Genomic DNA, 14,624 nt, shown 5'->3' with positions numbered 1-14,624 from the left:
TTAAATATAGTTTGATAGACATAAATACAGTTTGTTAGAGTAGACATGTAGATCTCAGAGATTCCCAAGGGAATGTTACAAAATGTGAGGTTCTCAAGGAAATGTTGAGGTTTTGCAGAGACAGAAACAGACAGCTAGCTCCTGAAATAATACGTCTTATTTAGATGGTACAAGGCCTTGGAATCACAGTCAAATGGGTGAATAAAACTGACAGAGGAAAGTTACTCAACAGAGTAATATGACATGTATGCTTTCAAGATAGTGCTCAGAGTTTCAGTTTTGGTTTAAGATTTGTTGGTCTCTTGGAGTTTAACAGCTTCATTTATAAGCCTTTTGTCTATGCTGCTAATCATCATTTCTAAACTTTTTGTATTTTGCTGCTCACTACACGTATAACATTTGCTACATAATAAACTATATTTATTGGACTACACACACACACACACACACACACACACACACATAAACACATATACCAACACTTAGAATTTCAACTTTCCAAATTTTGAGAAATTACAATTTCAGTATGAAGGCCAGTAAAACATAACATGCATAGAAATGCAATATACTAGTAAACAAGATCTTTGGAAAGCAACTTTCAGCAGCATGGTCTTGACTTCTTGAGAACCATTAACTGTAATGTCTAATAGTGAGAAGTAATAGTCAAATAGCTGAGCAAGAAATATTTCATCTTAATTTACATATTTGCGGATATAATTTGCTGTACTGTTTACTAGAAAAGCAACATAGAAAAACATAGTATTGATTTTTTTGGCCAGCAGTATTCAGTGATCCTTGATATGGACAAGTCATAGCCAAATAAAACACAGAGAATATTTACATTTATTTTGCACATCTACAGATATTATTTGGTGGACTTTATAGTAGGGACATCAACATAGTTTTGATTCTTTGAAAAGTACTTTCTTGTGATTTCCACTTGAATGGGTATTAAAATACAGCACATAGAAGCATACCAATTAAACTGCACTAATGCACTTGTATAAAATAATGTTCATGAAGAAATAAATGTCAATGTGATTCTGACTGCCTGACAAACACTATTGTGTTGCACCCATTAAAAGTCAATTATAAACAACAATGAATATTTCATTTTTTACATGTTTTCAAACATCATGTTCAGTATGTAATGGAGAAGCAATATACAGCAACGTTTTATATGCATAGCTAAGCAACAAACGCCATTTTAAAATGACTGTAAAAACAACAACAAATGGCATTCTATTGGTCAATAGAAAGATGTGCTCTGCATGGTAGAACAGATGGAGACAGAGCACAATTGAACTGATACAGGTTTCACATGCTGAGTTAACCCAGTTGTGCATAGAAAGCTGTGCTATGTGTAAAGAACAGATGTGGTAAGAAAAACTAATGTATCCATATCAACAAGAATAATATTACATGTTTGTAAATATATATTAGTGCACTCTGTAATGGGAAAGCAACATACAGCAATATGACATTTATGACTGTGGGGAACCAACATACACTATTTTAAAATGAATGCAAGAAGGCAACATAACACATTGTATGTTTGAACAGAAAACTGTGATGAGCCCAACAGAGCAGTTGCTGTACACTGCAAAAATTAATTAATAATATCTTCATATTTCTGGTGCATTGTTTAATTGGGAGCAACATACAGTAACACAAGAGTGTCAGTATTTCAACGGGAAACATATTCACCTTTGATGCTGGAATATCAGAATGTTGTTGGTTCTATTTCCATATCAGTGGCTTGGATTTATTTTCCAATACTGACAATATAGGGCAGCATGAGAGGTTGCTGCATTCCTGAGAGTACTTTCAGATAAGATGTTAAACTGAGGTGCCACTTGCCTGAGTTAGTGGTAGCTCAGGTGGATATAAAAGATTCCAAAGCACTTATCAAAATGAGTACTGATGTTTCCCTTAGTCAGAACTTATAGCACCTGAGGTCTCCCCTGAAAAGAAGCTGATGACCTAGTGCAACAAATCTGGTCTACAAAGAGTAAAAAATAAATAAACAGGCTTAATGATAGTAGGAGTGAAACCATTAGTATGTAGTAACATACAGCTTCTGAAGACTGTATTGTCTCAATCATGCAACATATTGATTTTTATTGTTGAACTAAAAGCTGTACTCTATATGATATACCAGACAAGGATGGGATACAGCTGAATTAATACAGTCTTCAGATGCTCTATTATTTCAACTTCTTATTAGAAGCTGTGCTGTGCATGGTAGTACAGACAGTGGACGGGGAGTAAATTTTGCCCATTTAAACAGTGAGAATACTTTATGTTATTTCACATTTGCAAAAATCACTTGTACCCCTGTATAATGAAAAAGCAGCATACACCATTGTGACGATGAGGAGAAAGTATGCTGGCATGATAGAACAGATGGAGACCAGAAGCCAATTTTACATATATAAACAATGGAAGTATTTCATGTTGTTTTACATTTGCAACAACAGTGGGTATACTACATAATGGGGAAATATGCAGCAACATGGTCTTTATTATGAGAGACATCAATATGCATAATTTTAACATGAGTGCAAGAAAGCATCATATGACATTGTACTGTTGAGCAAAACGATTGCATTAGCGAGATGTTAAAATGCTATATTAATTTAGTTACACATACAAAGCTATGCTGAGTAAGCTACAACAAGGTCAGGGATAGAAAAGCAATTATCACCAATATAAGTAAGAAGAGCATTCCATTTATTTTACATGTTTGTAGTCATCATTTTGACCATTGTATAATTGGGAGGAAACATACAGTAACATGGTTTTCATGATCCAGGTGAAGAAACTATACAGCATTTTAAAATGATGGTAAGAAAGCAACATACAATAGTTTATTACTGAATAGAAAGCTGCACTGTAATGGAATAAATATGGAATGGTGCACAAAAGAATGAATACAATTGTCATATGCTGTATTACTACAAACATAACAGAATGCTCTGCATGAAGAATAGCTACCCTGTATTTTCTTAAACAGCAATCTCTTAGAAGTTGTTTGTGTTAGAGTAAAAACATTGACTATTTGACAGCCTTATGCACTGCTTTGGGGAGGTTTGGCCTTTCTAATATCATGTGACGACTGGGAGTGGAAGCTTGCCCACCACATGGTAGGTGCAGAGTGCTTACCCCTTGCAAAAAGCACTTTATCAAGCTATCCCATTGGTACATAGATTACTTTTAAGATTGAAGCAGTCATGATGCCAGAGGTTAGTTTCAAGTGAATGACTCTCATCTATATATAGTTGAAGCTGGTAGAACAGATGGGAAATGGAAACAACTTTTACCCATATAAGGAATAGGAATATTATACTTTAATCTACATGTCTGTGAACAGCATTTTGTGAACTGTGTAATGGGGAAGCAATACATGATTACAAAGCCTTAATGATCACAGGAAAACAGCATAACAGTGTAACAAAATGATTGCAAGAAAGGACCATATAACATTGGACTGCTGAACAAAAAGCTATAAAAGTTGCCAGCGATAGAACAAAAAGGGGATGGAAAATGATTTTATTTGTATAAGCAAAAGATGTTTCACTTTATTTTGCATGTTTGTAATCATCATTTCCTCAGTTGTGTAACGCAGTATTTTGCTTTATGTTACATGTTTGAAAACATAATTTTGTGTTCTATGCCATTTAGAAAGGAGGAATTAATATATGGGATTGTATTGTTGAAGATTAAGTTATGTTTTGTGTGATAGAACAGACAGGGAATGGCACACAACTCAGTTAATACAGTTTCCAGATTCAGTATTAATTTAGCTAGATGCAGAAAGCTGTACTATCCCTGTTGGGGAGAGTGATGTCCCCACAAATTATCACATTAATAACAACGTCCTAAGTACGCAATCAGTCGTGAGAGATTTGGGCACCCAGGTTGATAGCAACCTGACTTTTGACTACCATGTTGCTTCCATTGTACGGAAAGCCTTCTACATGGCCCACCTCATAAGTAAGGGTATCTCATCTAGGGACAAGGAAGTCATAACATCCCTGTATTCTTCCCTTATAAGGCCCATTATTGAGTACAACGCCCCTTTCGGCATGTACCTCACAAAGCACAAACAGCAGCTAGAGAGACCAAAAGGTTCCACACCAGGAGAATCCAGGGCCTCAAACATCTACCATACACAGATAGGCTAAAAGCCTTATCCCTATACTCAGTTTCATACAGACTCCTCAGAGGTTACCTCTGTCTGGCATACAAGGCGATCATGGACCCCACCTTGATGGGACTGCTGCATATCCGGAAGTCAAGCTCCACTCAAGTAACTTGCACATGCAGCCTCAACCTGATTTGTGACATCAACAGGACTTGTTGGTGGGACAGATTTGTGTCCCAGAGACTCCCCCATCTATGGAATAGACTCCCTCTCCACGTCAAGTACCCCTTTTTAAGCGCAACCTGGATAACTGAACAAAAACAGAAAAAATACCCCTGGGATTCCACCCACGTCCCTGCTGGACAGGGGTATTGGGTGCTAACTTGTCTAAACATGGGCTAAACTCTTGGCTAGGCTTAGAAGGACGTCAGGGCCAATAGCCTAGTAACCCCCATGATCCTATGATCTTAACTGTGAATAAGGGAATATATCCAAGTCCAAGTTTGCACTACTTTGCATTACTTGAGAAATACATCCCCATGTGGCTTAGTATGGGGTTGAAGCCCCCTTGAAAATGTTTAAAACGGAAGTAAGTTTCATAACTTTCTCTTTTTCTGCTTGAATTGTACCTCGAGATTCAGAAAGAGTTACCATGAGCAATAAGCTCTACCACAAGTGGTTAACTCCTCATGTAACCCTTTCTGGTTCAGAGACAGCCCTGCCACAGTGCTTTTCTGTAAGAGGAAAGCATCAGCATGAAGGGTGATCACAAAGGTCAGGTTAAAGGTTAATGAAGCAATCCAGGGGAGTGGATAATTGTAATCAGCCATGTGATTTCCCCCCAAAGAAGTGACTGAAGCCACTTATTTATGTTGCTTAGCAATTCAGTGACACAACACTGTCTCTCTCTCTCTCTCTCTCTCTCTCTCTCTCTCTCTCTCTCTATTGGCAGCTTAAATTATCACAGCCAGCTGATAAAATTAACTTGGCAAAAAGATTGTGGCCACTCATTGACATCAATGAAAGCCATACTGTAGGTAAATTCATCAAGGGTTAGCAGAGGCATAGTGGTGTGAGTGCGTGTATATGTGTAGCAATTTGTGTACATGTCTGCCTGCAGGACCATGAGGAGTCCTGTGTGTGTCTCTGCCTGGGTGATCTGAGGCTGGGGCTGGAGTTAGGTAGCTAGGGGATGGAGAGTACAGAGGTGTGTGTGTGTGTGTGTGTGTGTGTGTGTGTGTGTGTGTGTGTGTGTGTGTGTGTGTGTGTGTGTGCGTGTGTGTGCGTGTGTGTATGTGTGTGTGTGTGTGTGTGTGTGTGTGTGTGTGTGTGTGTGTGTGTGTGTGTGTGTGTGTGTGTGTGTGTGTGTGTGTCTGTGTGTGTCTGTGTGTTTCAGAGTCTGAATGTGTGTGTGAGAGTATGCAGGGTGCCTGTGCTGACACTATGCATGGGCTGACAGAGGAAACTGCTGTCACAAAATTCTTTTAGTATAGGAGGTAAAAAAGAGTGAGACATGCAAAGTAGCTAGAATTGAGGTCTTTCTCTTTGCAGCTAAAGCTGTCTCTGAATTGCTTTTCTCATAATTAACTGGCCTACCTGCATTAAGCATTTCATGTAACCACAACCCTCTATCTCTGAACCCCAGGAGTAGATCCTGAAGGTCTGATATGGAGCCAAACAGACAGCAAGCACAGTAATACAATCACTGACTGACAGAGTAGAGATGCCCAAGAAAACAAGTACAATGGCAAAAACACTTTATTTATACCTAATGCACTTAAAAGTCAAAAAGAAAGCAGAAATGATAAACAAGAACAGCTTCTAGAACATAAAAATATTCCCTCCAAACTAAAAAAAATACATAAATTAACAAAAATCTGTGTACTATGAAGACCAATGACTTTTAAATAATTTCCATAAAATTATAGTTGTCAAGATGTGGATGAATAATTATGACTTGTCTGGATTCACTTAATTAATTGTTCATGTGTCTTAAAATAAAATTCACTAGTGGACATTGTTATATCAGATACCACGTGTATAACCGACAGCAGAGAGAGTTATCAGATAAATGAAATGTTGTCTACACAAAGAGGCAAAAATGTATCACTAAGAATGATATTTTTATATATACTTCTGTTTCTTCTCTGTGGTCTTTGGGGGATTGGGGGGTTTGACAGAGGTATGTTTGAAATAAAATGAACAAATTCTTACCGTGGTGTCACTTGTGGCTACATACACCAAAACATCTGAGGCATCTCTTCCATTAATGTACCTGTAGCAATTCCACACACATCCAATTAAGTATGCCTAGAAAGAAATAGACAGAAGTTGATATTTTGTTGACATAATCATTTCAATTTATTTAATCCCATTACTAACTTTTAAGTGCTTATCTTTAACAAGTTAATTTGTCAAATAATACTTTCAACAAAGTGATATAACAAGTAATTGCCAATGCCAGATATTAATTTGCACTGATGGTGAGGTGACCTGCAAGTTGCCGTAGTCATTCATTCATCTCAGAAATACTTTTAGCATATAAATTAGAGAAAAGGTTACTCCTGATTCCCTAATATTATGTAATTATTGGGATGATGATATCTGCATACAGCCCATTAATATAAAGAGCCAGTAAAGAAAATAAACTTACGTGTGTGTGTGTGTGTGTGTGTGTGTGTGTGTGTGTGTATTTGGAGAATGATGCCATTAGTATATATTACCCTACCAAATATTATGTATAGATCCCATCTTGTCACTACATATTCCATACACACATACACACACACACACACACACACACACACACACACACACACACACACACACACACACACACACACACATATAGACACACACTCACACACATGCGCGTGCGCACTCACACACACCCACGCACACACGAACATACATGTATACAAATGCACACACACATGCACGTACGCACACACACACATACACACACAGATAGAACACACTCTATAGTTTAATTCTCATTTCCCTTGTAAAACTACATTTCTTGCACTTTTAGAAGGTACCACTTACTGTGATGACATAATATTTGGATGGCACATGAGAAGAGCTTGTCTACAAAAAATATGAGTACCAAATTTATTGTTAAATGGCTCACCATCTTGCAAGCTACAGTCATTCAAAAGAAGTGTTTGAGAAAAAAAACTGCACCTATTGAAATGAATGAAAATGTTTTTTGTTAAATTGCAAACCAGAGGTAAAATGCAATACTGGTGGAGAAGGTTACTAAGTCATCTCTCCTTTTCTTCCATCATGCTTTTGAGGACATGAACATTTCCCCAGTTTCCTAGAATTTAATTTTTTGTGGTGCATACTTGACTGTTTTGGTAATGTTTTTGTCACTTCTGTGCTCTGTGTATACTTATTTCAGTAGTTTTAAAATCCTTTTCTTTTTATTTCCATTCAGTCCTAGAAGAAAAGAGATCAGCACTAAGTTTAATTAAGTCAAGAAAAGCAGAAGGCTCAGATGAGGTAACTGCAGATATGATTAAGTTATTGAGTAAGTTATGGGGGAAATGGCTCCAGAGGGTACTCATAGTCATATGGAGAGAATGCCCAATCCCAGATGACTGGAACACAAGCATTTTAGTACCAATAAAGGGGACATTCCCAAATGTGGGCAGTGCAGACGTATCAGAGTCCTACCACAAAGTCAGTCTTCGAAAGCAAGTGTAGAATGAAAGGGCCATATCTCATTGTGATGGTTTCTAAGATAAACATTCTGAATGTTTGGTCCAAGTTATGAGCTCACATTCAGTTTTGGTAAACATATTCTGGTCCAAAAATTTAAAATGGCATCTGTGGGACTTTGCATCATGTGCTATGACCCTATTATTGTGGCTTCTGTCTAGATATGTAGTTTGCATCTATATTACAAGATCGAATACTTAGGTGATCGAACACCTAAACATCGAACTTGTAATATCAAACCCAAAAACATCGAACGGCGCAGGAAAACATGTCAGTCAGCCAGGGAAAAAAAAAACTTTGCACCCAAGCTAAGTTGGGGGCTTCACCCCCCACACACCCCGATGTGGGGGGCTGTGCCCCCCACACCCCCCTAACTAAATATACCAACTCCGAGATTGCTCGACAGTTGACAAAATGGCAAAATCCGGCAAATGGCCAAGGGAAATCTTTCCCTGGATTAAATTGTCCGTTCACTGTTTTTTGTTTTCGATATTACAGGTTTGATGTTTAGGTGTTCGGTCACCTAAGCATTCGATCTTGTACTATAGACTCTGTAGTTTTACATAAAAGGTATAAAATTGTCATCTGTAATAGAATTGCAAAATTTAGGGGAATACAGCAAATGAATATTCTAAAAGACTACCACAATCTTATTGAAGTTATGATTATGTTGTTAATTCACCATATGCTTGTCCATGAGGTCACCAATTTCCTTATCATAGACCCACATTTTTAAACTGCCATATATAAGACCCTCCATTATGAAATTTGAAATATGCCTATGTCACTGTTACTGCACAACTTTAATATTTATTTATTTTTCCTTTGTTGACTGGGTTAGTACCACTAGGTTAGTGACCTCATTTCAGGGGAGACTTGAGGTAGTATTTATAGTAATAGGGAAAATTTGGTTAGGGTATCAGGTATTTTTTGATAGATGCCATGGGATCTTTTGCATCCAACTGTGCCACCAACAACTCAAGTAGATAGGACTTCAGTTTAATGTCTCATCCAAAGAACAACAAAGTCATGAGTGCAGCACTCCCCTTATGCTGCACTATAGTGGCAGCAATCCACCTACTTGGTGTGGGAATAAAACCCACATCCTTCTGCACCAAGAGTGATTGTGTTACCTGTTGCACCACTGACATTGCAATATACAAATGCATTTCAGAATGGAAATATACAAAACAGGCTCATACATTTTGGGCAGATCAACTTGTTACTCATTCTAAAAGTCTACTACAGAACTGTAGATAACTGCCAAAGAGACTGCACTTAATTTGGTAAATGCTCATAGCTTCAGTGGTTTTGGGACATTGCAGCACACAGCAAGAATGGTGTTCTGTTGGTGATGTGTTCAAAAAGAGAGAAATGTTTTGCAAAGATATTGTCAGCATAGTTTCTGATTTTCATATCACAGCATTAGAAATAAGCATATGTTAAGGATTTTCTTCCTAAATGCATGCTTCTTTTGTCTCGGGTGATACTCTTTTTACCTGTATAAAGGACAATTCCCCATGTCACCTGTGCTAATACCACATCCATCTTACCTGTAACCAACTTGGTTTCTATCCCCATATTTGTTTGTGTGTTTGATTTGTTTGGTTATTAACAGTCCTTTTCTAATGGTTAAACTGGATTAGTAGAAAGAATAATAATTATAGTGATGATGGTGAAGAAAGAAGGAAAATCAATACTTGCTATATACTGAACAATGGATGCATTTTTGCAATACTGGCATATCAGATTTGTCTCATTTTTGAGAGAAACTTGAGGCTACAGGAGTTTCTGTGAATGAAATATACCCTTTCACTAGAAGAATAGCAGTGAATGGTAACATAATTAGCATTAATTTTAGAGATGAAGAATTTATTTATAAGCACTTCATGGCTTGTAGATCTATGTGGCTCAGAGATGTCAGAAATAGGACTCTTGTACCCACAAGTTTGCCCTTGCAAATGATAATGCAGTTTATTTTTACAAGATATGTCTGTACAATGTCAGGAGCAAAATCCATGCTGTGGATGTTAGACACAATGGTTCATATATTTAATTAGCTGTTCATGTGTCACTTTCCTAAGACCCTTTGCAATAGCATCAATGACAAAAATTGGGCAGAAGTACTCTTTGGGTCCTTTTGGCCTCTCTTGATTAAGGACACTGCTCATGTATTCTTTCAGAGTCTTGGTACAAATCCATTTTTATAGTATGTGTTACTTGTTATATAGATGGGCTTAACCATGGTAGTTGGTATGATTTTTCATAGATGTGTGTGTCATCTCATCAGCAGAAGCCTACCCATGAACCTGATATTTTGTTTGAGTTTTCTGACTTAATGAGCAATATCTGTTCAGAAGTAAAACAGGTGAAAATAGAAACAGTTAAGCTTGAAAGGTGATCAAATACCAACAAGAGCTAAGCAAAAAAATTGAGGAAGCTGCATAGATCCTGTTATATGCTAATGTCAGTTTCAGAGAGAGAGCTGAAATAATTTTCTAGTAAAGCACCAGGAAACCTTTTAGATAACACAATATGTTTCTGGATATTCTTAAAACAGTTTGTGTATTTATAAGAATAAGGACATTTGAACCAAAGTGACCAGACAAGAAATACACAAGTGCCCACGAGTACATGTGTGTGTAAGTGTGTGTGTGTGTGTGTGTGTGTGTGTGTGTGTGTGTGTGTGTGTGTGTGTGTGTGTGTGTGTGTGTGTGCGTGTGAGCATGTGTGCGTGTGTGCGTGTGCGTGTGTGTGTGTGTGTGTGTTATGAGGGAGTGTGTATAAAGCATACTTTTTTCAAATGAATCTCCATTACAGTTTTCACCCATTCTGTACATTTCGTTGCCACTCACTTAATGGTACTGTCCCCTAACACAAAATATATACTGCAAGAGCTCTTCCTTTAAAATGAAAACCAACTGTGTTTATGGAGTAATGTGTCATAACCAAAATAGAGCTGTAATGCTGTAGCTATGCAATTTGTATTTGAGAAAAAGTTATCACCTGTTGAAGGATAAAGGGAGGTGTACAGCAACGTATAAAATATTACTGTCTATTTCTATATTTATATCTCTTTATGCCCTGTAGTCAGTAAGTATTTAATATCTACTCCAAAGTCACTGCAAATCAGTTTGAAACCTTTGATGGCCCCATGGCACAGAGAGATAATGATCTGAGTCTGCCCCAGATGACGCACATTTGACAAGTGGCTTAGTCATTGGATGGGCCTGGCAGGGAGGATGGCAGTGAGCAGCTGGTGCTAGCTCATTCCACCTGGGGAGTAAGGAGGCTGCCTAGACTGGCTACAATACCAGTATTAAGAGCCTGTTGAACTCCACATTGCAAATAATATGCCACTTGGTCAGTAGGCTGCGCATGCATGTCTCAAAGGCATCTATTCCGGAGCTTACAAGGCTGCAGTGGGCTGATAGTTTTAGGGCACATGGCCTGTCGGCAGTATGATGCTGCACAAGCATCCTCAAGCCTCTCACTAGCCCCAGACATGGGTTGGATGTACCCAGTAAATGCAGAGAGGAGCTGGTGGCAGCTAATGCTCAGCTGTAGGGAGGTAGGAAAGAAAAAAATGAAACCTTTGACCTACAGCAGCTTCAGCTGAAAAACATTAACATTTTCCCCAAGTGACAATGATTTTGGATGTGTTAGTCATGGATAAATCATTATGTGACATATTTATCTGAAATCTGTCTTTGAACATAATAACAGTGATTCATAAACATGTATCATCCTGCCTAGATCACCATCGGCTTATGAATGGGAATGTGATTCAATTGCAGTTAATATAGAATTGGGCATAAAGATTGCTATTTGGAGCACCTCACACGTCAAATAATGATTATCTTGTACAATTTGCACTGGCTGTCAGTTGCTGCTAAGTGTGTCTTTAAAATTCTGACACTTAACTATTATGACTTTTAAGATAAATGGGTGTAGAACATTATTAAGGACAAAAATTGGTTCCCCAGTCAACAGCTTATGGAACAGGCTGCCTTTACATATATGTTAAAAGTGAGTCTATAACTATTAAAAAAAACTCTTGATAATTTGATAGGGTATTTTGTATTTTCTAGAACTCCAGACTCTGCATTTTATTTGGCCATTTTTTGGCTCTTAAGCCATAATCTTGCACTATAAATTATGACCTTTGAATCCTGGTTCCTGCTAATTTAAAAGGAATTGCTGATGCTCTACAACTAAGCCAAGACACTGTAGATTATCAAATAAGGGGTAGCCGGCAGTTCAAAGTACCATCTGTGAGACTTCTGGTTAGTTAGTTTTTATGTGCTGTGCCCTGGTCATTTTATATCACTACCATCCATGATTTTAGTGTTTCGAAAGATTCCTGAAGTGCCATCTATATAACAGAGTACGTGTTTAGATTCTCTTCAGGGTACCACCTCTCTTTTTACTTTTTTATAATTTTTAAAATTGTTTATTTAGTTAATGCATTGCTGACTATGGATGGGATTTAATGCTGCAGTTTTTTATTATTTTACTTGTAAAATAGCTAGAGATTATGCATTTAAATACATCAGTAAACAAATAAAATCAATAGTTTCCTTACCATGTGCATGTGTGTGGGGGAGACTGTGGTTATACTTGCATACATTCTGCAGATTGAGTACTTCTGTGCTTAACAGGGGCAAGCTGTTAGACAGACAGACACACACACACACACACACACACACACACACACACACACACACACACACACACACACACACACACACACACACTCAGTCTTGCTTGCTACTGCATTAAAGAAAAACCTTCAGTGGCCCATTTTCCTATTCAGACAATGCATCAAAGTTATAAAATGATTTCCAGATGTATGTACCCATACACATAATTCAGTTTAATGACGTTCACGTAGCTTTTATAAACATCATATTAGTTACGGCACGTCAGTACAACTGCTTAAGTAGCTGTACCCAATGTCTTTCACAGGCTATCTTCAAAAGACAGATTAACTGCTTTCTTTGTCTTTTTTACTGTTTTATTTGCACTTTATATTGTGGCATTTGAATTTTCAAGTATTATTGACTTTGTACATTCTGACAGGCTTCTAGAATAAAGGACATTTTAAATGGCAATGCTCAGTATAGGAAGTCACAAAGGTGTTTCCTCAAAATATCATTTGCTCATGATATTATATAGGTATTAATATACATACATCAGACAACAATGAGTCGTCCTTATATAAAGTGCTGAAATACTTTAATCCCAGAGCCATCTGGTCTGCACGCATGTTATTATCGAATGCTGAAAGACATGCATTTGTATATAATACTCTGAATACTTTAACCAGTACTCCTACAGTGGCTATGCATTCCAAAGCATTTCTTTTAATATCTTAATCTCTTTAGCAGTTTTATCTTTGTGAACTTGCCCATAGTTAAAATTGTTCTTTCCACTTTGTGCTTAGAAGTACCACTGATTTCTTTATGAAAGATTGATATATATATGTATTTTGCAAGATAGTGAAAGTTAACTATTTTTAATTGTTTATTTTTATGAAAGTAGGTGCCCGAATTAAAAAAAAAAAAGAAAAAAGAATTAATTTTGCAGATTATGACTCAAAACTGTAACTGAAATGAATATTAGTTTCTGTCTTATTACCCTAAATCTATACCACTGAATTTCATACTTTTTTAAATATGTAATATTTATAGATTTGTTACCTGTTAACAGACTTATGTCATGCTATTACTTGCTAGTAGACATATGTTATTTGTTGATTATATCTGTGTAACTTTTGTAACAATTGTTAATTTTCTGGAGCTATTCTCCTTGGGTCTGTACTGAAAATGGGCCTCTGGCTCAGCTGGACTAACCCGGTTAACAAATGTCAATAAATAAATAAAAGGTGAATATGTGTTTAACACTACCTAGTTTTATTTGTTTGTTTGTGTGTTTGATTACTTAGTTATTATGAGCAAATATGTGAACTGGACCACAAGTGCCCTTTTTAGCCACAACTTAGATACAGTAATAATAAAGAAGATAGACATATACTTGGAAGCATAAAAAGAAACAAGCACATTAGAATAAAAAGTAAAAAATAAATAATGTGAAAACTGATTACTACAGAACTGGCCATGCATAGTTAGTAACCAGCATACAGGATAACAAGACGCTTTTATTATAAAACATGTACTCTATTTATACATGGTTACATCAAATTTGCACCATCCTCTATCAGCACCCTATAAGCTACCATAAATTATTGCCTAACTATACCTGACCAAAAAAAATAAATCACAGATTAGGGAATTCTGTGAAAGACAGAGAAAGGAAGAAAAATGATAAGTGCTGTGATGAGTTAGTAGAGATCACCATCTGGACAGAGGTAACAAGCAGAGAGTTCAGCAGCTGCCTATCTTTCTAATGAGTATCGTATGCTGGTCAGCCAGGTTTCGTTATGTTACAGGTAAGGTTGTAAAGAGTATAGGGTCACTGGCTCCATGGTGCAGAATGATGAGGCCCTGAGTGTGATTCAGATGACCTGTGACTGGCTGGCAACCTGGCCACTGGAGGATTAGATGTGGGAAAGTGGGTGTGAGTGGCTAATACCATTTCACCTATCCCTGGGAGAAGGGAGGTGGTCTGGCCCAACACGGTACTGATACCTACTGGACAGAGAGCTTCAAGGGATGCAGTGAATGGGCTGGGAATGTATGCTTGCCTAGTTTCTCCCACATGCTAACATTCATAAGGCATGTGAGGGAATGCA

General features: G+C 37.3%; 1 protein-coding gene across 1 annotated transcript in view; it reads right to left on the bottom strand.

Moving 5' to 3' along the window:
* Positions 1-14,624, bottom strand: part of LAPTM4B (lysosomal protein transmembrane 4 beta) — an 813,365-nt gene that overhangs the window by 79,476 nt on the left and 719,265 nt on the right. The window contains exon 6 of the mRNA XM_044065632.1: positions 6,362-6,457. Within this exon, the coding sequence (XP_043921567.1) occupies positions 6,362-6,457 (96 nt within the window). The remainder of the gene's footprint in view (positions 1-6,361; positions 6,458-14,624) is intronic.

This window comes from Protopterus annectens, chromosome 3.part0, assembly GCF_019279795.1.
Source record: "Protopterus annectens isolate FY-2018-M chromosome 3.part0, PAN1.0, whole genome shotgun sequence".
Lineage (NCBI taxonomy): Eukaryota > Metazoa > Chordata > Ceratodontiformes > Protopteridae > Protopterus > Protopterus annectens.
The sequence above is the reverse complement of the archived record's forward strand: the minus strand, read 5'-3'. Positions and strand labels throughout refer to the sequence as shown.